The sequence below is a fragment of the Anopheles coustani genome, chromosome 2 (genome assembly GCF_943734705.1).
Source record: "Anopheles coustani chromosome 2, idAnoCousDA_361_x.2, whole genome shotgun sequence".
Classification (NCBI taxonomy): domain Eukaryota; kingdom Metazoa; phylum Arthropoda; class Insecta; order Diptera; family Culicidae; genus Anopheles; species Anopheles coustani.
This window is the reverse complement of record NC_071289.1, coordinates 39,649,476-39,673,832: the sequence shown is the minus strand read 5'-3', so window position 1 is coordinate 39,673,832 and position 24,357 is coordinate 39,649,476. Positions and strand designations below refer to the sequence as shown.

At 41.3% G+C, this 24,357-nt stretch overlaps 3 protein-coding genes across 3 annotated transcripts; 1 reads left to right on the top strand and 2 right to left on the bottom strand.

Annotated features, from left to right (window-relative positions):
• Positions 1-2,958: 2,958 nt before the first annotated feature.
• On the bottom strand, positions 2,959-7,646 carry LOC131263087 (neural proliferation differentiation and control protein 1). Its single transcript, XM_058265235.1, has 6 exons — positions 7,553-7,646; positions 6,014-6,061; positions 5,257-5,935; positions 4,918-5,191; positions 4,139-4,297; positions 2,959-4,069 (listed from the first exon to the last, which is right to left on the bottom strand). The coding sequence occupies exons 1-6, from the start codon at positions 7,644-7,646 to the stop codon at positions 4,061-4,063; spliced, it is 1,263 nt and encodes a 420-aa protein (XP_058121218.1). The 3' UTR covers positions 2,959-4,060.
• Positions 7,647-12,944: 5,298 nt separating this feature from the next.
• Positions 12,945-17,183, top strand: LOC131263351 (homer protein homolog 2). The gene is made up of 8 exons (XM_058265537.1): positions 12,945-13,058; positions 13,277-13,433; positions 13,559-13,690; positions 13,766-13,957; positions 14,025-14,203; positions 14,644-14,722; positions 14,798-15,082; positions 15,168-17,183. Exons 1-8 carry the CDS (start codon positions 13,054-13,056, stop codon positions 15,276-15,278), a joined length of 1,140 nt encoding a protein of 379 aa, XP_058121520.1. The 5' UTR covers positions 12,945-13,053; the 3' UTR covers positions 15,279-17,183.
• A 1,645-nt stretch (positions 17,184-18,828) lies between these two features.
• On the bottom strand, positions 18,829-21,445 carry LOC131262699 (U4/U6.U5 small nuclear ribonucleoprotein 27 kDa protein). The gene is made up of 4 exons (XM_058264757.1): positions 21,356-21,445; positions 21,156-21,266; positions 20,623-20,724; positions 18,829-20,436 (listed from the first exon to the last, which is right to left on the bottom strand). Exons 2-4 carry the CDS (start codon positions 21,248-21,250, stop codon positions 20,160-20,162), a joined length of 474 nt encoding a protein of 157 aa, XP_058120740.1. The 5' UTR covers positions 21,251-21,266; positions 21,356-21,445; the 3' UTR covers positions 18,829-20,159.
• Between the last annotated feature and the right edge of the window lie 2,912 nt (positions 21,446-24,357).

Sequence of the window (24,357 nt, the reverse complement as noted above, 5' to 3'; positions counted from 1 at the left end):
AAGTACGGATACTAGAACTTTCTTTCCGATTCTTTAGTAACAATAGCAAAAAACAATGCCATGCAAAATTGCACCAATAAAGCCATCAAACGACGATGAGCTAAATGCTTATGGGCAATAGCAAGACATAGCAGAAACAAACAAAAAAAATCAAGAGAATGCATGCAGCTACCGTGGATTAAGAGTAATTGCAGAAACAAAACCAACCTCGACGGTGGAGGCGTTCGGGGAGTCGAAAAAGTGCATTTGCCGGTATGCAACAACAATCTGCCCAAGCCGTAGGATTGCGAACCCAATGCAGACTTACATAATTGAGCACATGCACATTTAGACACCACGCTGTACGGTTTACCTCGTTCAAACATTACGCAAGTTGATCGCAATGCTAGAAGTAGGCAACGGTCCGGCTTTGGTTGGTGGAGGTCCTAACCTAACAGAGACTAACTGCCTTTCTACTTACTCATCTCAACTCCCTCCCGTAATAAAATCCCTCCCTGATGATCATATGATCCCCATGAGAAAATGTAACCCACTGGGACACCATCCACGTATTATGTCCTATGTCACCGTATAGCTTTAGGACACTCGAAATATGAATTTATATCAGTGGGCGAATCTCTGTGCCATGATACTGACCGCATTAACGGCAGCGGGAAGAATCAGGCAACAGGCCAAACAAGTGCCGAACGAAGTTGTCACCGCGTACAACGCGTGCAGTTTTCTTCGTTACATCACTTTGGCGAACCTTTTATGTAATGAAGAGATGCAGTGAAAACGGGTTCTCGGTGGAGCTAAACTCCTGGCTGGATGCAGCGACTTTGCCGGTGCCTGCGGCTTGTGGCATTGGGAACAGTCCGGTAAAATCCGAGTCTATCACTGGCACATTGGCACTGGGTGTTTTGATACTTTTTGTTTTTTATTATTATTATTTTTTATTATTTTGCTTTCCATTAGTTGTAACACATCGGCTTAGGTCTGTTTTTAATATTATACGAAAATTTAAAAGAACACGAAAGAAATTATCAAGAGTTAACCATCTACTAAATTTAGTTATTATTCAATCACCCCACTGAAAACATACAAATACCGTAACATATAACTGTAAAATATTTTTCTCCTTTACACTGGGTGGTTTGGGACAACATGTTTGAGCAGTGATTTCGCTCACCTCACAAAGTTTAACTGATGGAGGAACTATCCAAGCACGTTAATTTCACTCTGCATTCACGCTGGAAGTCACATCCTACACCTAGCGACCTGCCAAAAGCACAATTCACAAAGTGATATATTTTTTTTATATAGTTGTGTGTACGCAAAAAACCAAACTGAATAATCTAACGCTATGCACCTGCAACTATTTTGTCCGAGTATCCCTGCCTCAATCGGAGGAGTTAGATCCCTCAGTATGTTAACACCGTGGACGGATAGAAGTGCACTAGTTCGCCAGGACTGCTAGTCGGCGGGTAATATAGCGTTTTCCCCACTTTTCCTAACGCTTTTCAAACTGGCCAACCCGACTGACGCGCCACACCGTCTTCGGCCACCAACAACGCGCACGTCGCCCCACCTTCGGTCGGGGTACGGCAAGATTCGATAAGGCATTTCTGTATGTTGTGCAGACAGTCACGCTCATTTTGTTGTCCAGTCAAGCTGCTGTTAAAATATAAACGCATCGCTTCGGTTTAGATTTAAGATTCTATTCCTAACGACACTTTTTTATACTACGAAACTCGCCAGGTGAAGTGATTAAAAGTGAATTCACATATTTTTTATATATTTTTGCTTTACGACAAAAGGCTTTCGAACTTCGACGCATAGCATCGAAATCGAGAAGCGTTTGTCTGTAAATGATCGGCGAATAAGGATTTCATTCCAGTAAACCCTTCCGTACTCACGAATGTATTGAAAAAAGTGAACAAATTTCAACGATTTCGCAGTTAAAAACTAATAATCCCAGCAACTTTCTTTGGAAAACAACATCATCAAGAATAGCATTTCTTTTGTGGTGAGAACAAATTATATCATTCAAATTGAATCCAGTACAATTTGGATGTTGTAAGACATGTCGGGTTCGCTTTGGGGATTTTTTCAGTATTCTCTTTATTCTTAAGAACTCACTTTAAAACCTTGAGAGCTCTAATTTGAAGCATGATTTGACTTTGCTAAAGAAACTCAAAGTGCAATAGAAGTTGAAGCAAACGGTAGATATCAAAGTGGCGGAATCTGTTATATGGCTGGTCATCTTGTCAAATAGCAAAGAAAAATATAGAAATATGTGGAAGTGCCGATGGATGCCAGGGTCTAAGAAAGGACGGCTCGGAGCTAGTGTTCTAAAGCTCTCTAACTAGAGCACAATGGAGAACAGTTGATCGTGAAGCGCCAACATCAATCGTTTCGGCTAAACCTTCTGACTGGCCGCTGAGTTATATATAAAATGTATTTCATTCAAATATTGTGTACATTTTTCCTAACGCCGATGAAAATTTGTCCACTCGGCTTTGGTGGACCCATCTAGGCTGGATTACTCATAGTTATATGTTTGAAACTAAGTGGCTCTAAATAAAAACACGTTACGAGTAACGTAAGGAAATTTAAACTTAAAATGTATACCCTAGTATAGCGCGAGGAAAAAGATTTCTTAAACATTAAAAAAAAACTAATCAGTGTGTTCGTGCATGATTAAAACAGGAATAAGTATACATTTGGAATTTGTTTTATTTGTTTCCTCAGAGCATAGTGGAAGAAATAGTACAAGACATAAAATTATGAATAACTCTATACACAGATAACCGACACATTTGATGCTATTTATTGGTTGCTTCCACACAGTTTCCATAAAAGTTACACAAGTTTATCGACTACCATCGTACCTGTATTTGCTGATCGGTAAGTTGCACGATTAAAAAATTGGATCAGAGCCAAAGTTTGATTGTTTATTTGTTTGTCCACCGGCCAAACATGCTTGCTCAGCCCGGATGTAGCAAGAAAAGTAAGTCATCGGGTTGAGTTTGTTTGTTTGTTTTTTTTTGTTGTTGGGAAATGTACAGTACGTAAACTAGCTGCCTTACTCATCAGATGAGCAGTTATTAGACGGTTATTACAAATACTATTGGCTACGACAAGGTTTGTCACTACTTCCATTCCAATCACAACTGTTCCCACACCCTACGGAATTTCCTCTATCTCGTGTTTGATTTAGCCTCCAATACCGTTGCATTTTTTGTTTTTGTTTGTTTTTGCAACATTTGCATCATCAATTGTAACACATTCGTTATTGTTTGTCGCACAATCAAGGCGAAGTAAACCATTCTGATTTTGCATCTCTATCGCATTTTAACCACCAAAAAGATAGATACTTTCGCTGCGTGCACTCCATTTATTCGACTCATCATTTGACTATACCCTCTTCGATTGCAACGTAATTTCAGCTCAAATTTTCCCGTTTTTTCATATAGTTGCCCAATGCAAGCAAGAATAAAATCTATTTTTGATACATATTTCAACATTTATATATATATATATGTATATTTATATACGTTTTTCTGTGTGTTGGTGTGTATGTGTGTGTGTTATTCTCTGAATTTATATGTCAATGAATATATTTATCATTTTTTGCTGCCTTCGCAGCGTTCTATTTCTACTGCAAGATGATATAATTTCTTTCAATCGCCCGACTAGCGATACAAACCGGTTGATATTAAATAGATTTGGTTTAGGATTTGGTACAGAATGTAACTGGACGTGGTTGTTATCAGAGGAAGTTTGTTTAGGCTTCTTATGGTGCGCAGTACATTATTGCACGTGCATTAATCCATATATACCATTTTTAACAGGTGGAAACTTTACGTTTATCTCAAATAAATTATCTTGTTTATCTTGAATTAATAAATACAAATCCACCGAAGGCAAACCGATTTCAGGAACAATTTCAAAATAAAAAGCTTAGGCCTTCAAATTTCTATTTACTCTGAGCAAGACAATGCATTCGAAGTAGCGTGAAATGAAAATTCAAACCTTGGCGACAAAAAGGAAATATGTTTCCATGTTTCTGACGTACAGCTTATGTACCCTAAAAAAAAAGGAAAAAATGGTTATCAACCTGCTTTCCATCATCACGTTAACCATCCGGGCATCTTACCGATTTTTTGTTATTGTTGTGGGCCTGCGGTTGCACGGGTTTTTCCAAATAGACCACCCCCAGGGCTGGACCTTCACCACTGATCGATGGTTGCAGGGAGACTCCATTCACTGGTCCTTCTTCAAGGAAAAGCGGGTTCTTCACTTCCATTTCACCAGTCTTGGAAGAGAAAGAACAAAACAAAAATGTTGTAAGAATCAAGTGACATTCAAGAAACGCCGCAAACTGGCAGATACATGTGGGAACTATTTCACTGTAAAGATAATTCTTAAAGAAGGGGCTTGCCAGACTCGAGATTCGATCCCACACCTGTGGCGTGGTGTGTAAACGGATTTTATTATTGGTTTCGTATGATCAAGCTTGTCTTCATCGCATCAATTTAAACAACATAGTTCAAAATTTATTCGAAACTCGAGCAGCATAGGTGATATGTTCGAAAGCTTATTTTTTATAATGTGTGTCGTTGTTCTTAAAAACATTGTTTATCTTTAGATAGCATGAACTCAAACGGGGTGTAGGTTCTTCCCTCTAGCTTGGGAAATTACTGGAGAGTAGATTGGTGTCGGAATTGCACTAGCAAAAAGGTTTTCAATTAAGAAATTTTCTATTAATGGAAATTAACTCAACGGTTTTTTTAAATTTGTTGTTATTTTTTTTAAATTTTAGAGACTTTGACCTCTTCGGTAATTAGTTGTTATTTGAATTTGAAACACGTGGCGCGTTTCACGTGGCCATGGTCACGGTGGTCTTGATTACTCTTGTATATGTTCATATCTTACCGGTGCCAGACCAGGGCACTCGTAGACCGTGTAGTCGCCTTCCTCGTTCTCGTCCTCGCTGGGTTGCTCGGAGTGGTTGGCGCTGCGCGTGGTGTTTTCCATCGCGATGATCTGTTGCTTCTGGTGCTGGTAGTGGTACATCTGGGCGTTCTGGGCCAGTTTGCGATCGCCGGCGGCAGCAGCGGTGGAGCCCGCCGTCGAGTCTCGATTCGGTCCGGTCACTCCGTACGCCGGATACTCCACATCGGCCGCTGCTTTGGTCCGTTTGTGCAGCCTGTGGGTGGAGAGCAATAAAAGTATTGTCGACCTGTTTTCCGTAAGTTGACTGTTTTCACTTACGTGTACCATCCGAACCCGATCGAAATCAGAGCCACCGTTATGGCCGCACTGATACCCGCGATCAGCGCGATCAGATACATGCCCAGGCCGGTGCCGAGCTCGATGGGTTGCTGCACCACTCCGTTCGAGTTGCGTCGGTCCACAAGCTGCGAGCCGCCGGGCGCCGGTGTGGTGAGGGTGTTTTTGGCATTGGCCTGATTGCGCATGTGCGTGCCCTTGCCCAGCTTGGGTCGGATCGGGGGCGGTGGTGGCGGATGACGGTAACCGTACACCAAGTCCTGGTCCATTATCGGCTCCGCGTCGTTGGTCAATTCCGACTCGCGCCGATGATCCTTCGGCCTTTCGGCATCTGGTTCCGGTCCCGAGCGGTACGGAAAGCCATCGTCAACGTCGGTCTCGTCGTCCTCCAGGTCCGGTTCCCGGGCAACACCGCTGGCCTGATCGTAGAACCGTGGATCACTTGGTCCGACCGCAAAGTTAATCGGTTCGACCGAATTGATCTGATTACTCAGGGGCAGCTGGTAGGTGTAGGTCACGCCAGGGTCGGCAAACGATGGTATCGGAGCGGGTTTGCTACTGGCCGCCTGCATACTCTGTAGGTGCTTCAAAAAGCGACGCCGCGCCTGCTCTTCGATCCAAATGTTGATCGTTTTCACCATATTTTCCGCCGTATCGCCATCTGAGAAATCCACAGAAGTGAATGCGTGAATTGAGACCCGAATTCTTTCAACGGGTCGCCAAGATTCTCTAAACTTACCCTTTGTCCAGGACATCGGCGTCATTGGATGTAATCTTCGTCGATATCCTGCCGGTAGAAAAGGGGTAGCTAACGTTTAATTTAACAAATTATTAAAATTAAACTGATGAATCGTCTACAGAATTGAACTACCACTGAAAAGTAGTGAAAAGAATCCGAAACTGGAAAGTGCAGGATTGAAATTATTGATCTATCAAAACCAGTGGTAGAAACCCAGTGGTAGTAAAATACAAGTAGTATAATATAAGGTTTTTTTTTGTGGCACGACATCCCCAAGTGGGACAAGGCCTCTCTCCGAAGAGAGTTTTCGATCCCACACCTGTGGCGTGGTGTTTCCTCGTGATAAGATCTGGAAAATGATTAGCTAATAATTTCAAAGAATTCTCCTTAAAACTATATTATCATGTTATAGTTTGTTTTGTTTTATTATTAACTTGTGAGAATTTATTCAATTATATCGTATGTCATTTTCTGTTACTTTTCCATTCAGTTATTTTATAAACAAAAATTTTACATTGCATTTGAAGAAATATGAACACTTTGGCCGGCCTCTTGTGATACACTCTGGTTCTCGTCTTGAAATGTTTGAACATAATTTTATTTTTTAAATAACATCAACTCTATGCGTGGGTTCAAATCTCAACCGCGACCGGATCCCCTCCCCTGAGTGAGGAGGCTGGCTATGCACGTACAGAAAGGGAAAATGTCTAGTAAGTCCATAATAGGGCATGACCGAAGACGATCGTTACGCCAAAGAAGAAGAAAAATATAAACTTAGTTATTTATATGTTAAGATGAAAAAAACTATATGGAAAATATATCAAAAATTAACCAAAATGCATCGATTTAAACATTTGAAAGCTAAGTTGTTTAAATGAATTCATGTTTGTTTTTGTATATTTTCTATACTGTAAACTTTTTTGTATAGTGTAAACTCCTATCTACATTCTTTTTTCTTCTTTGCTCAATTTCCCAAGCACAATAATGATCCGATTTAACTGAAACTCATAGTAAATTGGAAGATGAACCTCAAATATTTCACATACAAGTGTTAACAGAAAAGAAAAGCTTCCCCATTACAGAATATTCGATCAGCATTGCTGTTTTCGCTATTCTCATCGATACTTTCCGGAGATGAAAGCTAGTAAACATATGTCGCGTATTACACGGGTTTCCACACAATAAGGCCCTTATGTTTGTGGTAGGATCATTCATGCACATTATTTGCATATTCATGCACATGAAACTATGTTAAACATGTTGGTACGATTCGTACACGAAGCAACAAGTCCATATGAATAGGATATCAAAGTAATCGTTGAATTCAGGGCATGCAAACCCAAAGAGAAAAAAACACACCCACACAAACCACCCACAATGCGGAGGCATGATGGAAGTGCTTTGTTTGGTGCACATTTAAACCATATCGACCCAACGAATGTGGCGGCGCCCAAGTCAACCGTGTAGTGTAAACAATTTGAGGGGTCGTTTCTGCTTTGTTGTATGCATTAACACTCGCCAGAATTTCTCCACACTTACCTGAGATGTAATCATTGTCCGATGTAACGATCGGGAGCACCAGGAAAATGTTCCATATTGCGAGATAGGACAAACAAATGCTGCGAAAGGTCATTTTCACACTGGGCCACGGTACGGCTTTGGCGAAACAATGATAGCTGAGATGGCGCTACGGAAGTTTCAAAGATTCATGTTCCACTCGCAAGCGTACCTTTTTCGAGTGCCGAAAAAAGGGCTTAAAAGCGTCGACGGCGTGCAAACTATATTAACCGAACTGGAAACGCACCGTCCACCAACTAATACTGTCCCTTTGCTCCACTCTCACACTCACGGCCGCGGGGTGGTGTGGCGCGAACCCTCTGTTGCAACGTGGGGGTTGGAGCTGCCTGTATATCGACCCGTTTGCTGTTGGTTGGAGCCCTTTTTAGTTTTTTTTGCTTGTCGTTCTTTATCAATTTTCACCTAGCGCTCAGTCCGGAAGGTTGCCGTGAATGTAAAACATTATTTTACTGGTTCTTACTTTTCACGAACACATCGCATCGAAACACGGTCTGGACTGCGACGGTTTCGGTGGTCACAAGTTTGTGCACAAATCGACTGCAGCAACTGGCATCGGTTCCCGCTTGGTGGAAAATATGCAAGCAAATTTTCTTTCTTTTCCGTATGCTCCCGTGCCGTTCATCACCTATCACCTCTGGAATTCTATTGATAGATTTCTGCACACAAGCCTCCCATGTACCAGATGACACATGAATCTGCGCACGCGCCCTTATCCAGGAGACGACGTCAAATACGATAAATTAATTTCATTCATACCCGGCGGTGGATATCTGTTTTTGTCTTTTTCATTTTACAGCGGGCACAACTATTGGCGTTTTATGCGGAGAAAAACGGCACAACAGTGCTGCGCATAACTGCAAGTGTATCCACTAGTTCCTTGAAGATAAAAGAACTAAATAAAATATTCAATTCAGTATTTATAGCATCGTTGGCCAACGTCGATACACCCGCATCGGCACGCTAATCAGATCTTCTTCTTCTTCTTGGTGTAACGACCGTGTTGGTCATGCCTGTCCCGTTAAGGGCTTACTAGACTTTTTCCCTTTGAGGACATGGATAGTCAGTCCTCTCGTACAGGAAAGGGGGTCCGGTTGGGATTCGAACCCACGAAGTCAAGTTGGTGAGTGAGCGCTCATGGGGCCGACCAATCAGATCAAGACATCAAATTAAAAAGCTTAGTCTATCGTCGTCTTGTGCAATGATGGACATAAGTCTATTGGACAAAAGTCTATTGGAACGTACAGTGATGTGCAGTTCAGCAGAGTTCAGTTGCGTTGCATGATACCAAGGGTCACTTATGGAAGAATGATCTGTAATTTGAATGGAATCTACGTTTGCATACACTGATTGAAAGCAACAGTTTTATTTAGCAGATTTATAATAGACGCAGATTTAAATAGTGCTTAAAGATTGATGTTTTCTTCTTAATCGATCAGTATTTTTAAATCTGTGCATTTTGTTGATGTTCGAATTGTTAGGGTAAGTGGCCCCATGATGGTAAGAGGTGCTAATAAAATCCTAGCTCTACGAAGAACTAAACACTGTAGCGTTACTTGTCCAAGAATGAAATGTTCTTTGATCCTCCATGGAGTGTTCAAAAGATAAATCTTCCCCCTCCGTTTTATAGAGGCTGCAAAAATAATATTTGCCAAACGGTTGTACTAAAATGTATGCTGAGTTCCTTAACACATTGACTGCCAAGTGTTTTTAGCACACTTTTTTAGAACAATCTTTTTTAATAAAATTTGCTTAAAACATTTATTAAACCAACGATTTTTAAAGGCTAAGCAAAAATTTTGCTACTCAAAGAATTATAACAAAAAATAATACTATAATTTTTATGTTACATTTTTGTTTGTTTTTGGATAAAAAACTTTTTAGAACTTTTTAGAACTGTAACCACTTTTGGGTGACATGGCAGTCAACGTGTTAACAATGTATAAATGATTCCATATGAAAAAATATGATTTTCAGAAGAATAATGGTGTTTCGATCAGAATTTGTATAAATACGTAAAATATTGTGTTCTTGACAAGTATAAATTACATCATTTTGTTAGTTACATGACTAAACTACTATTGGTACCATTACCCCAACCGTTTTTTATTTTGTACTAAACTTTAAACCAGTTTCAATCTGTTCGTTCTAAATAGGTCGGGCTAAATAGGTTGGGTTGGATAGAACAACTCGGATAATCGACATCGATCTAAATCCTTCACTCGGGGTCCACACTACAGCGCGACGTCTCGTTTCAAAAGTAGCCCAGTTTCGGCAGAACAATCGCGCAAGCCAAGCGCGACAGAGGTAGGGGAGTATGTGGAAATATGTATCACATTGGGGCGCAAAATCGGCTAAAATTTTTTGTTGAATTTTAACGTAGTAATACATGATATTTGTTTAACTACGTATTTTATGCACCCTGAGTGAGTTTGGCGTTTCTACATTTGAAATTCACTGAGAAAACAAACTTAAACAGACAACGACGATATTTTGCCTCACTCGGGGTCCACACTGCAGCGCGACGTCCCGTTTCAAAAGTAGTCCAGTTTCGGCAGAATAATCGCGCAAGCCAAGCACGACAGAGGTAGGGGAGTATGTGGAAATATGTATCACATTGGGGCGCAAACTCGGCTAAATTTTTTTGTTGAACTTTGAGGTAGTAATGCATGATATTTGTTTAGCTACGTATTTTATGCACCCTGAGTGAGTTTGGCGCTTCTACATTTGAAATTCACTGAGAAAACAAACTTAAACAGACAACGACGATATTTTGCCCACCGTAGAAGGTATATATTTCTCCATCTTCTCCTACTTGTTGAAGAGCAGTTTGTTTACGTTTCGGCACCCGAAAAATTTATGGATAAAATATCAATTAAAATCCCCGTGTCACTCGGGGTCCACACTACAGCAGCTCCATATAAAAAAAATGTCGCACAAATCGCGCTAGACGATGCCTAGTGTAGAAACAGCGAAAAATGCGACGACGCGCTAGCTCTTTTCAAATGTCAATTCGAAACGTAAACAAACCGACAGCTAGACAAAACGTATACAAGCCAAAACACAAAACGAGCAATATTATCCACGAAACATCGGATTTTTCATTGTGCTACTTATTTTTAGGCTTCACAAATGTAATTCAGTTATGGAACTCAGTTTTAATTAATATTTTTACCAAGTTTTTTCGGGAGCCGAAACGTAAACAAACTGCTCTTCAACAAGTAGGAGATAACGGAGAAATATATACCTCCTACGACGGGGCAAAATATCATCGATTTGTTTTAGATGGTTTTCTCAGTGAATTTCAAATGTAGAAGCGCCAAACTCACTCAGGGTGCATAAAATACGTAGTTAAACAAATATCATGCATTACTACCTCAAAGTTCAACAAAAAATTTTAGCCGAGTTTGCGCCCCAATGTGATACATATTTCCACATACTCCCCTACCTCTGTCACGCTTGGCTTGCGCGATTATTCTGCCGAAACTGGGCTACTTTTGAAACGGGACGTCGCGCTGTAGTGTGGCCCCGAGTATGGAATTCAGCGCCTGTCAGGCGACGTCGCGTTACGCGACGGTGCAGTCTGGAAAGCGTGTTTAGAATCTGACCGTCCGTCCACACGGCGCTGCGACAATTCTGCGACCGGGGTTTCTGCGACCGATTTGTGCTCACCGGAAGTGTCAAAGTAATCAAAAGTAGCCCAAGTCGGCCATCTTGCATGTCAAAAGTGTCGCAGAAACTCCCGCCGGCACTGGGTCGCAGCGTTGGACAATCTGGCCAACGTTTTTGTCGCAACTTTCTGCGACATTACAAAAAGACCGTTATTCGTATGTAAAAATGGTCATTGTCGTGGTTTGCTCGACGAGAAGGAGTTTTGATATAGTAAATAAATATACTGGCGTGCTAATTCATGTTTTTAATGCGTTTTTTTATTTAACTATTGTGTTAAAATGAAAGAATGTAAATAATAATTTTAATGTAAATGCATATAGCATATTTTTATTATTCTAGAAAGTCAACAGCATTAAAGTAAAAACAAGTAACGCCGGTTTGTTCAACGAGAAGAAGTTTTAATATAGTAAATAAATATACTGACGTATTAATTCATGTTTTGAATTAAAATGTATGAACGTCAATAATAACTTCAATGTAAATGCGCCCTATAACATATTTTGGGGAATCATTACATGGGTAAGCATTTTAGAAAGTCAAAAACATCAATGTAAAAACAAGTAAACGTTAAAAGCGTAGTTTTGGAAGCGCTTAAGTATTGTTCAAACTTTTTGATATGTCCGTTATCCGTATCCTTTTTAGCTCGACTAGAAAGAGTTTTATTCTGGAGTTTATGTTTTTGTTCACAAATAACATAAAAACAGACGTAATAAAAACGATGCACAAGTCGATGATCAAAAGCACTTCTATCGACTTAAACGTTGGTTGTGCTGGTAGGGTGGAGTGCAAAACAAAAACAAAACAAACAGTGTTGTGCTATTTTGTTTTGAGTCATTTACTGATGAAACGATTGAGGTTTTTTGATGGTTGATGGTCTTCACAACACACTCTGTACAATAAAAATATGCTATATGCATTTACATTAAAATTATTATTTACATTCTTTCATTTTAACACAATAGTTAAATTTAAAAAACGCATTAAAAACATGAATTAGCACGCCAGTATATTTATTTACTATATCAAAACTCCTTCTCGTCGAGCAAACCACGAAAATGACCATTTTTACATACGAATAACGGTCTTTTTGTAATGTCGCAGAAAGTTGCGACAAAAACGTTGGCCAGATTGTCCAACGCTGCGACCCAGTGCCGGCGGGAGTTTCTGCGACACTTTTGACATGCAAGATGGCCGACTTGGGCTACTTTTGATTACTTTGACACTTCCGGTGAGCACAAATCGGTCGCAGAAACCCCGGTCGCAGAATTGTCGCAGCGCCGTGTGGACGGACGGTGACAGATGGGATTCGAATCTTTAGAATCCGTCTAGGGATCGAATCTTCGAATCTTCCGAATCTCGATTCTGCCAACACTAGTGTGTATCTTGTTTGGTCACACACACTGTTACAATACCAATAGTATATACCAAAGTTTATGCAAGAGCACGGTTTATTCATAATCATTCAATTAATTCATTTCAAATTCGAAAACGCGCTTGTTAAGGAAAAGGATTTGCACAGTTTTCGATTCAAATAAATAAAAGGGGGCTTACGGATAGAATTCAATGAACAGTTCCTTTACGAATGGTTTATTATCATTGCTGTCAAATTGATGGTGGTGCACAAAATAGCCGTGTACATACCTGGCCTCCCTTTCATAGACCTTAGGGCATGTCGCCCGTTTGACAGCGAAAGAAGTCGAAAAGCTGCTTTTCTATATCGACGGCGTTGCCTTCAGAGTGTTGTAAAATAGTTCTCTTCATGTTAAAAGTCCTATAGAAACTCGCTGTGCAAAATGGGGTAAGTGTAAGGCTCACTTTAATTCATGAAACCTGCCTCAGCAGAGCAGAAAAGATGTTTAACTGAGCAGCTCGATCTGGGTTGGAAGAACTTTTACACCACCCACAAGTTCGTGCTGTTGGAAGTGAAAAGACATTGTGGGAGGGTTTGGGAGCGGTGTAGTGTACAATTGGTTAATGATGCTTTCCGTGTTTCTCGCCTTCATCCGGATGCTGCAGGGAGCAACCAATTTTCACTTGCAACGCTCATGTGTTCCACATAGATCCCAAGACCAAGCGGACCTGGATAACTGCAAGCTCGAAGGCGATTGCCGTTAGTTTCTTCTATGATTCCTCCCGTAACCTGTATCGTATCATCAGTGTGGAAGGAAGCAAGGTCTGTAAGAGTCAACTAATCGATTCAACAACAAAATATTTTACCATCAAAACAACCCACACTGAAGCTGTCTTTGAAATAATCGGAAAGTGTACTTAAACTGCTGCTACTTTATTTCGCCACAGGCTGTTATTAATTCGACAATTACCCCGAATATGACATTCACCCAAACTTCTCAAAAGTTTGGCCAATGGAGCGATGTGCGTGCCAATACAGTGTACGGGCTTGGTTTTGCATCGGAAGCTGAGCTTGGTAAGGTAAGTGATTCGAACAAAGATGAAAAAGAAAACTTGAAATAGAATCTACCAAACGATTAACCTTCATTTCAACAGTTTATAGTTAAATTTCAAGAGGTTAAAGAAGCCACCAAAGATGCCCTTAACAAGGCGTCTGCCAACGGTAACTCGGCTGCTGCTTCGGCTAACGCATCGCCGATAACGGCACGTGCGTCGGTCAACAGTGGGGATATTTTTGAAACTGGAAATTTGGAACCACCGCTTGCACCGGCAAACAACACCACGACGGTAAGTCTCGGGCCAGGGGAACATCGAATGGTGAACATAAAAAATATATTTCTTTCTCGATTGACAGAGTTGCAAAACCGACAGTCCATCGCACAACATCAGTGAAACAAATGCCAACAACCTAAATAACGAACTAAAGCAGCTGTCAATTAATAACTCGTCGTCTAGCGATGGTACGGTCACTTCGTCATCGGAGCAACAACTGAAATACGAAAATGAAAGATTAAAGCTGGCCCTGGCACAAAGGTAAGCAGGATTCTTTAGGAAGACGAGAAGGGCGAACAAGAGTAGTACCTTACGTATGGCAGTGTTCCTCCATCGAATGCTTTGAATTGCTCATTTCGTGATAGGATAAATTACTTTACATTACTTTTATATTATTACCACCAAATGCCCGGATGTGTTATATTTCTGTAGAAATACGTCAATTTCCCGTTGTGTTCCCTTGTACAATTCATAGCTTGAACGTAAACAAAAAAAAAAAAAATGTGAATCATTGAAAGCAATCCAAGATTGGAGGGATTTCCCACATTTTTATGTAAAAAATTCGCATTATTTTCTTGTTTCAATCACGAATATTCATCACTTGTACACATTATTTTGTATACTTTCGTAAAGCAAGTAAAAGTTCTCCATTCTGCGCACCAGAAGTTTACCTTAATGAGACGCATCTATTTTTTTCGCAGTTCTGCTAACGCTAAAAAATGGGAAATAGAGTTAGCCACTTTGAAGAGCAACAATCTACGACTCACCAGTGCTTTGCAGGTACAAATACATACTAGTTAGTAATGTACGAGCAGGCTCTTTCTAACATTCTCATCTTACTTCTCTCTTCTCAAGGAGTCAACGGCAAATGTCGACGAATGGAAACGCCAGCTACACTCGTACAAGGAGGAAAATCAACGATTAAAACTACGTTATCAGGATCTAGAGGCTGGTAAGGGTGCTCCCCCGGGCAATGCCGCTGCGGCTGCTGGTGCCAGCAGCGAGATCACGGAGGAACTGCGGCGCGAGATCGTTTCGCTGAAAACGCGCATCGAGGGACTCGAAGCCGAACTGATGAACCAAGAGGTGGAGTTGAAGGCCGCAAATAAATCGCTGAAGGATAAGCAAAACGATCCAATGGTGAGTAATGCGTTCGCCATCGATCGTTTCGATTCGATAGTGTCTTTATTTCCAAATGCTTACATCTATGCGTGTGTTTTTGCAGCTGAAGCAGATGAATACATTGTGTAATCAGTTCAATGCTCAGATAGCTGAACTTAGTGGCATTCACAAAGAAATGGAGAAGCTTATTCACGCACAGCATAAATCTACTTGAGATACGAAAGTGCCAACAGCAACAACCACCACCACCGCCAGCGCCACCGCCACCGGGGGAAAAGCCAGTACGGTCGAGGATAAACCAACATCCTATGCCATGCCCACAAAGACCATGCTCGACAGTGGTGGTATTACACGGCTGATTACATCGCCAGTTTCAGAAATAGCAGCTACCAGCAGTATTTTCAACTACCCTACCCAACAACATAAGATACCACCAGCCAAACAGGAAGGAATCGATGTGTCAACTAAACAATCGGCACCAGCCAACAAGCAAATGGCTAACGAAAGAGCAAAGGCGGCACCCGTTGGAGTTCGGTCAGGTTCGACCATCGTTTTAATTAGCACTAAAATAAGTAACCCTGCCGTCGCTACACAACAAGGGGCGCTGATTAAGACAACCGGAACCCTCTACAACATGCCGCGGCTCGTTGACGATCACCGTCATCTTCCGGTGGCATCGGAAACGTCTGCGGCATGTGAGGACGAGGGTGGGGTGGCCGCAACTCAGCAAACCAGCAAAACGGCCACCATACTGGTGTCGAAGCACAAGACCAAAACCGGACTACCTTTGATGTTGAAGAAATCAAAAAAGTAGCCAAATTATATCGAAACTCCACGCATACATCGACACACAGACACACACACACCCCCGCACACCCACATACATGTTCATGAATGACAAACAGGCATAAAAATCTCAGCGACTCTAATCTTACCAAACTTACCCCCGCTGGCTACAGCGCACGTCTCGCCCGGTATGGCCCACTCGAAAAACCACATGTGCTTTTGGAAAAGCGCCAACCACAAACCCTTTGACCCTCTACGCAGGAATCTCTTATGCACGGTTGTGCGATGTTGGTAAAACACTGATCTATCTAAACCCAATAGTATTGCCAATCGACTCAACCTTTTCCTGTTTCACTTGCGAGTGTACAGATTTTAAGTATTGTCTTTTATAGTTTATTGACTTTCTTTTACTCTTTTTTGAGCACGAAAAGGAAAAGATTTTTATTTTTAATTTTTACATTCCACAAAATGCCATGATGGTTGCCAGTATTTGTTCGTGTGCCCCTGGGAGCTTCCCTAGACAAGAAAGAATATCTACCCGCAAAGTTTATTGTACCAGTATTTCTGTTTTTGTTTTAAAATTTCTTTACACGAACATTCTAGAACCCTCGTAATTCTTAAAGCTGCGTAACACAACAAAGCACAAAAACCGCAGTGAACAGGTACGATTAAGAAACACCAAAGATTATGTTTATGTTAAGAAATTCTACAATACCATGAAACTCAACTTAGGGGTCTAAGCTAATGACAAAGAGGGAGAGCTTCTGTTTTATTTTAAACCACAATGCATAAACAACATTTACCCTTACCGAAGTGTGGGCGCCTGTATCGTATTTTAAGTTAGCTTTAGTGGAATAGTGAAAAATGCGCTTCAATTCGAACGTCGAACATAGTGGACACCATTCCAATCTCATCCCAACGCGGCGAAGGATATAATCAGAATAAACACAAACGCATAGGTGACAGATCCATTTTATCCAAGTAAGCGATTAAAATGGTATTCTAGTGAAACGATGATCAAAATGTAAACAAAAAGAGTACGAATTAACCGTTGCAAACAAATTGGTTAGAGTTGAAGGGAAGGACGAGATATGTGAGCCATTAGAGAAGGTAATAGAAAAGTATTTGCATATAGAGATAGAGAGCGTATGTAGTTGGAAGAAGGAGGTATGATGTGGAGAAGGGAAGCTATAGCAATTGTTGAAAAAAAATCCCCCGATATACTCTCCACCCTTTTTGCGTAAGTAAGCCTAAATAATTGAAGACTATAGTACTACTGTGGTACATCGTTTATCGTTTTAATAATGACTCATCTCGAAGGCAGCTCCAGAAACCGCTTGTTGCTTGTTTTTATATTTTACTTTCTAAAGCATCGAGCCAAGCAGCAGAGTTATGCGAGTTCTCTAGCTTATGCGAATAAGAAACGTTCTCTCAACTTTAGGGGAAGTATTAGCCAGATTCGGTGACTGTTGCAAGCGCACTGTACCGGGCGGTGCATTCTCTGGAGTGCCGTGCTGGGACTTGGAATAGCAACGTATTAAAAACAACCTGTCCGTATCGGTCAAACTACTACCGCAAATGTTCCAGTCCTGCATTTATTTCTCGCCCACAGCGGGGCGGCACAACCAGATCTGAGGTTCTGGTTGTAGGTTGTAATCGGTTCGCAAGACCAGTTTTGCAGATTGAACGCGATGGCGGGGGTCAGCGCAAATGGTTTGGCATGCGGTTTATGCGCAGGCATGAACAGGTTTGCAATGGATGTCCGGCTGGATGGCCACACAGAAGTATAGCGCACAAAGAAATAGAACAAATTGAGCATTATTACTACTCCCCCTTGTTATCATTCGATACGTTATCTGTATCTCTTTCGCGAATCTGTGCGTACGTGTGAACCCCACCTCGCACACTCGCCATCCTCTTCTTAGCTGTGGGAAGCGGCAGTTGAAGGTGGCCCCTAAGCGCATGGAAATCTACACATTTAAATATGCATGTTCAAGAGAAGAAGAAAAACACGAAAGTGTCGTAGATAAAAGCCGCGCGCGGAAGCCAAGAAAATATTTAAATACATAACATCCATATAAACAAAACAAATATATATATATACATATACAATCTCTTTTCCCTTGGGACACACGAACCAAGACCCTAACTAGAAGGATGAAAATAATATTAAAGGGAATCTAGGGTGTTCTGGTATTAACAAAAACCACAAGCGACGAAACTATGTTATTGACAATGCGCAAATACTCCTTTTTACAATAAATTGAAAACCTGTTTGTCTACAGTATGTGAAGAAAAAGCAGCGTGCAGAAGGAAGCAAACAATCATGGATATCCGAACACGAAGGACGGTACTAGTAGATACGTCCATTTTCGTTCTAAAGCTTCCGTTGCCATTTCTTAACCAATCAAAATTACGTTTCTTATTCATCGGTTAAATTCAATTCGTCCTATTGCGGTTATTGGACCTTATTCTTCTTTTCTCCTAGGTGGAATTGTACAACTTACAAATATGTTTAGGTAGGTCAGATCGCATTTTTATTATGAATAATTTAACATCTATTGTATCATGTTCACATTGCTTTTCACATTATGGTACAATGAGTACGTTTATTTATTTAAAAAAATGTTTCACTTATAATCATTTGGTAAGCATCTGAACGCATTACATATAATTGTAGTAAGGTTTCCTCACTATGATAGACAGGAGGTTAAAACAATAACCTGGTTCTCGCTTCTTTATTAACTCAACAAACTAAGCAGGTAAGGGAAAAAATTAGCAAAAAGAAAAAAAACAAATGTTTATTTTGTTATTGAAATTACTCAATTAAGTTTTCTACTCACAAATTATTAAATGATAAAATGTAAATAGCTCACCTTTTAAAGAGATGTGTTTCCTAACCCTTCCGAAGTGTTTTACGTATAAATCAACATTGATTTCTTTCATTGTTCACCTTCAAAACACAAGGCCCAAAACTGTGCATGTAAAAAAACAACAAAACTTTTTTTATTTATTTCTTCTTAACACATCATTCGCTTGAGTTCGAACATATTACAGTTGTGTCTAATTTCTTATTTAATTCAAGAACAGAGAAACGGTGATAATACGTTACAGAGAAACGGAAACAGGTGAAACGCTTTCATACGATAAGCTGTCTGGAGGATGGATACAGCACAGTAATTCTATGTATAATGCTTAAGTCGCTAAAAATATGAGGTATATTTAAATTTGTTGATATTGTATCTATTGTTCTTGTATGGTATTTCATTTTGGAGTGTTTCTGTTAATGTGTTACTTTACTGCGTGGTTGAGGTATATATTGGACACTACGCACCGGCCCGCACAGATGGGAGCAGTACACGACCACGTGGTGAGTGAGGCACGTGAGGGCGATGTACGGGAGAAACTTAACAGGACAAAAGCGGTAGATGCGAATCGAACCGTTGGCGGACTCCCGAATGCATTTTCGAGATAGCTGTGGAACTTTCGGTATGATGGAACCGGCATACCGGTTGAGCGCGTTGCAAGTTGCTGCCGTACATCTGTATGGCGCACCGTCGGCGTAGAGCAGTACGGTGCGCGGGCAGACGGTTGGCCGTGCAGCGCTCCCAACGGCCTGGACCCGTCGTGCGTAGTGTTTTGGCTATTGCATTGTGTGGTGGTTGTGTGTGGTAAATTTTGTATATGGTGTATATGAAAAATAACTATTGTTGTAATATGGAACCCGTGTTGCAGTTTGTGTTTATGTGGTGAGGTGATCGGTTGCATGACTATTGTATGGCTATGGTTGTGGTGACACGTGCCCAAAACCGTCGCGATATGTCGCAGGCAGGTAGGCAGGCACGCAAGGCTGTTTGCAGTGGGAAAAGGAATGTCGGTGAGGTTGAACATTTAAATATACCATCATTGTGGATACGAACGTAAAGTGTGAAATAAGAATGAGACAGAAGAAGAGCGCTTACTATATGAAGGATGAAAAATATGAATGTGCGCTAGTTCCCTAGCAAGATGGCAAATTAGATGCGATTGTTAAAACATGATGAGGTTGTACGATTGGGAAACAGAAATGGAACGAAAAAAAAAACACCACCCCCACCAATAGGGTAGAGTCGGTGGTGGGCCTTTTTCCCTACACAGTGGTTACCCCTGAGAGGATAAGCTAAGCTGCAAATGTTTAGCACTTCTCGACCCTGATATGTAGGGTTATAACGTGGCAGTGTAGTATTCATCCGCTCGCGCACCGGGCACACTTTTGATGACTTCCTGTTGTCGCTTAGCATCCGGAGTAGCAAGGATAACCGCCCCATGGTTACGCAACGAAGTCCAATGGTCGATTGAAACCACCCTTACGGTTCATGTACTGGCGATACTTGCGCTTCAATATGACGTGAACCTCGCCGACATCGTTCCCTTCCACCTTTTTGCCTTTGGTCGAGTCGAATCCACAGAAGCCCATGGTTTTCAGCATCTCCTGCTCTTCGGGTGTTTTACCTTCAAGCTCGGACTCCGGTACCATCGGTTTCAATTGTGCCGCACGCCGTGACGATGTCGATGGCATCGGTTTGTCTAGATTGCGCTCGTACGACCTGCGGGGGAAAAACGTTACGAAAAATGGAAACAGAACCATTGTTATTACACTTTGTGCGATAAATGTACACTAGTGGGGTTGCAAACACGAATTGAATACAGGATTGGACAAACACCACCTGTTAGATTTGCTTTGCAACCTACTCAGATATATGCAACTCATACACTACACTTCTAATTTTCACCTCGATCTCGAACGCGATCTTGATCTGGATCTAGACTTTCTTCTGCTACGATCGCGGTCACGATCACGATCCCTTTCCCGCTCGGATGAACGTTTTCGGTCGCTGCAAAGAAGAAAATAAGGAAGACGTTTGCGAACACTTTAGCATCACGATTTCAAACACTCATTATGAAACTGTTCCGCACGCTTGGGACGATACAAACAGGTGAGCGTTAGCTAGCGGCCAGAACGACAATCGTACGGTGGGAATAGAAGGATAATTATGAAGGGGTCGAGATGATGTAATGCCGTATCATCCCCTACGAAGAACGATAATTGGAAAAAAATCATCATTGCATAGCGAAAAGACTGCCTCCATCCCCGACATCAAAAGAAAGTGGCAGATGACCATTGGATCGGTAACGGAGGGTGGTCATTGTTATAGGCCTTCCCTGTGCAGCGGCGTTTTACGAAAGGGTTGCTTCACGGTGGTGCATACGCAGGCGCATGGAACGATGCTGTGAGGCTATTTCCGCGATGGATGTGTTTACTTACCGACCTACGGAACGGTCTCTTTCACTACGGTCCCGAGAGCGCTTCCGGCGCCTGGGCCGTTCGCGTTCTTTCCTGCGCTTGGGAGACGAAGGCATCTTTGCGGGAATGGTGCTACGAGATAGCAAAACGAAACAATAGCACGTGAGACCATCTTCATGAACACTCTGCTCCAACGTGTAATGCGGATTTTCTCTACTTACCGTGCTAAAACATCGAGAAAGGAACCTAGCAACAAACCGCAACAATGTGTTTGCCGCCGGCTTCGTTTTGTACTTGGTCGGTCGTCTAGAGTTAAGTGATTCAAACTAGTGTTGGCAGAATCGGGACTCGGAAGATTCGAAGATTCGATCCCTAGACGGATTCTAAAGATTCGAATCCCATTTGACGGATTCCAAAGATTCGAACCCCATCTGACAGATTCTAAAGATTTGATTCGATTAGGATTCGAATCAGATTTGATTGGTTTGGGACTCGATTTGTTGCGATTCTGACTTGATCCTAAACTGTTTGAATCGACTCACAACGATTTGAGTCGAATTAGTCACATAACGAGTCGATCTAGAGACAATATAATTGATTTAAGTTTACTCAAATCGTTCGCTGGGTAGAATGTCCAATGGACATAGATTGAGTTTTTGCGCGATTTGCAAGTTTGGCTGTAAAAAAATTCCTGGAACCTATTTTTTTACAAAGAAATACAGTAGAATGTCCATTATCCGAGTTGTTTTACCCAACCAAACCCATTTCATCAGGACCAGACCATTTTTACCGAATTCTGAATCGGATTCTGGGGATTCAGATTAGGATAAACAATTTCCAGACCGACATTGATTTGTTTACATGACGATGATGATGATGATGATAAGTCCCACCGCTTACCCCTACATTGGTTTGAGAGGGACGAAAGTATCTTACGATCAAAGACAATTAACAGACAGGTCGCAGCATACCATGTAACGAGCCGAAAACCGTGGGAAAATTGTTGACAGTTGGTTAAAATTTTGGTTACTTCTCACGAACAGCGAAGAAAGTGGGGTAAAACTGCAAATTTGGTATGTTCCATCAACAGAACAAAGAGTTGAGGCGTTCGAAATATGTTCTGGAGGAAGACTGGGTATAAGGCAGACCAACACACTTCATTTCGGCAATCACAGCGAGCAAAAGGATCTATATCACATGATTTCACACAGAAGAGCAGTTTCTATCCGCAGGACCATGGATACTGTGATCTAGAATTACCAACTACCTATTTCGCGAAGATTTTACCGGAGATCTCCCATAAGTATGCTGGAAATTTTTGTAAACACTTTTTTAACCAACTGTCACAACAATGGCGGAGTAAAAAACAGCTTTGACCCGACCTGTCTGTTAATTGTCTTTGCTTACGATATTAAATATAAATCACCACACGAGAGGGGGCATTGGGGCATTACTCTCCAGAACAATCGTATCCAACTCTGCTCCATTCATACAACGGTCGCCATCGATTGCACAAGGAGGTACATCTTAGATTTCATAACTAGCAAAAGGAGACCACTCTCCGGAGTAGGGCAGATATTTTCGCACCACGGTGGTGAAACCCACCAGTGCTACTTACGGGACCTGATCTCGTTCCTTCCATACAACGGCCCCGAGCAATCACCTCGAAAGGTAAATCGCCGAGTCCCCCAAGGTTAACGAGGCACCACTTTCCGGAGTGTAAGAGGATATTTCTGCTCTGTTTCTAGTTTCTGTATCATACTTACCGGCATGGCAGCGATGGCAGTTGAAAAACAGAGTACGACTATGAGGAGCGTGTAGGCGGGAAGGACTTCGCGGGTAGCATGCGGCAGTAACTGGTAAACTTTTAGGGGCAAGAGGATCCATCTATTTTGGGTACAATTCAATCATGAACATGGTGTTAGGATAGTTTGTTTTTTTTCCCGGTACCCGAACTAGTTAGCAAACACGATTGTAGCGTGTACTCTACGACAGCTAATTTGATTTTTTTTGTTAAAGCCAAGAAAAATGCATTTTACGCACTCCGTGGGCGCCCAAAAAGGCGGGCGGTTCCTAAGAACAGACTCGAAGGGCCCAAAAGAGCATCCCTAACTACTCCCTAAAAAACTCGACAAAAAGCTGTCTCTTACACCACCAACCTCGCATGTAACCTGTCCCAACTAAGCTATTAGCCACGCAACAGCTACTGGTGATTCTGTTGAAGATAGTTGTCTTAATAGATCCTGATACTAACCTTGGCGAAATATACCCTAATCATAATTTTGAGTCGCCTGTCCCTAACCATGAAAAGGAGGTGGTGGTACTCTTTTACTATGCCTATCTCCGTATGTTTTATCCACCTTACCAAGGAAAAAATGGTGGTATACCCAAATAGTATCACCTAGTATGTGAAACTCTTGAAAGTAATAAAAACAGCTTGAAAATGATCGAATCTCCTAACTAACCTATCCCTAACGAAATACATGGTACACTAAGGCTTGGTTCATTTAGAAATGGGGCAGTTTGTTTGAATGATAGCGGAGCCCCCCGTAGACAAAAATGGACAATTTTTACACCCTTTGGTGACAAAAGTACATACATTAGTTGATTTGACAAAAAAATTATGATTTGGCAAGGAATCTGCTCATGTGGCAAAAAGACCGCCGTGTTTATGACGAATAAGAATATGAATTCGGACTTGTATAAGAAGGAGGGCCTTAAGAAACGAGTTTTTCCATTTCTTAGGTCTCTTGATGGTCCAGTCATGTTTTGGCATGATCTAGCAAGCTGCCATTATAGCAAGGACGTGCTACAATGGTACAACGTTAATGATGAGAAATTCTTATCAAAAACGCTAAATCAACCGAATTGCCTCCAGATTCGCCCAATAAAGCGATATTGGGCAATAATGAAACAAAAATTAAAGAAGAAGGGAGAAGTAACTAAGGACATAATACAAATAAAGAATTGGTTTAATTTACTGGCCAAAACAGTGACTAAAACTGTTGTGCGCTGGTTGATGGGCGGTTTCAACAAAAAAGTACGAGAATTTATTCGTAAAACCAGAACGTATTTTTTTAAATATTTTTTTTTAAATATATTAAATCAAAACCTACGATTCATTCAAACAAAGTTTTTCAATTGGATTAATGGTATAAAAGATACACGCAATACAAAGTGCCCCATTTCTAAATGAACCAAGCCTTATCCCTGCCTAAGTAAC

Coding starts and splice junctions, on each gene's coding strand:
- LOC131263087 (XM_058265235.1), bottom strand. CDS start 7,646: ATGACCTTTCGCAGCATTTGTTTGTCCTATCTCGCAATATGGAACATT. Junction 6,062..7,552: donor GGACAATGATTACATCTCAG/GTAAGTGTGGAG, acceptor TTCTACCGGCAG/GATATCGACGAAGATTACAT. Junction 4,298..4,917: donor AGTGCCCTGGTCTGGCACCG/GTAAGATATGAA, acceptor TTCTCTTCCAAG/ACTGGTGAAATGGAAGTGAA.
- LOC131263351 (XM_058265537.1), top strand. Junction 13,434..13,558: donor TCAGTGTGGAAGGAAGCAAG/GTCTGTAAGAGT, acceptor ATTTCGCCACAG/GCTGTTATTAATTCGACAAT. Junction 13,958..14,024: donor CGGCAAACAACACCACGACG/GTAAGTCTCGGG, acceptor CTCGATTGACAG/AGTTGCAAAACCGACAGTCC.
- LOC131262699 (XM_058264757.1), bottom strand. CDS start 21,250: ATGCCTTCGTCTCCCAAGCGCAGGAAAGAACGCGAACGGCCCAGGCGC. Junction 20,725..21,155: donor AGAGACCGTTCCGTAGGTCG/GTAAGTAAACAC, acceptor TCTTCTTTGCAG/CGACCGAAAACGTTCATCCG. Junction 20,437..20,622: donor AGATCGCGTTCGAGATCGAG/GTGAAAATTAGA, acceptor TTTCCCCCGCAG/GTCGTACGAGCGCAATCTAG.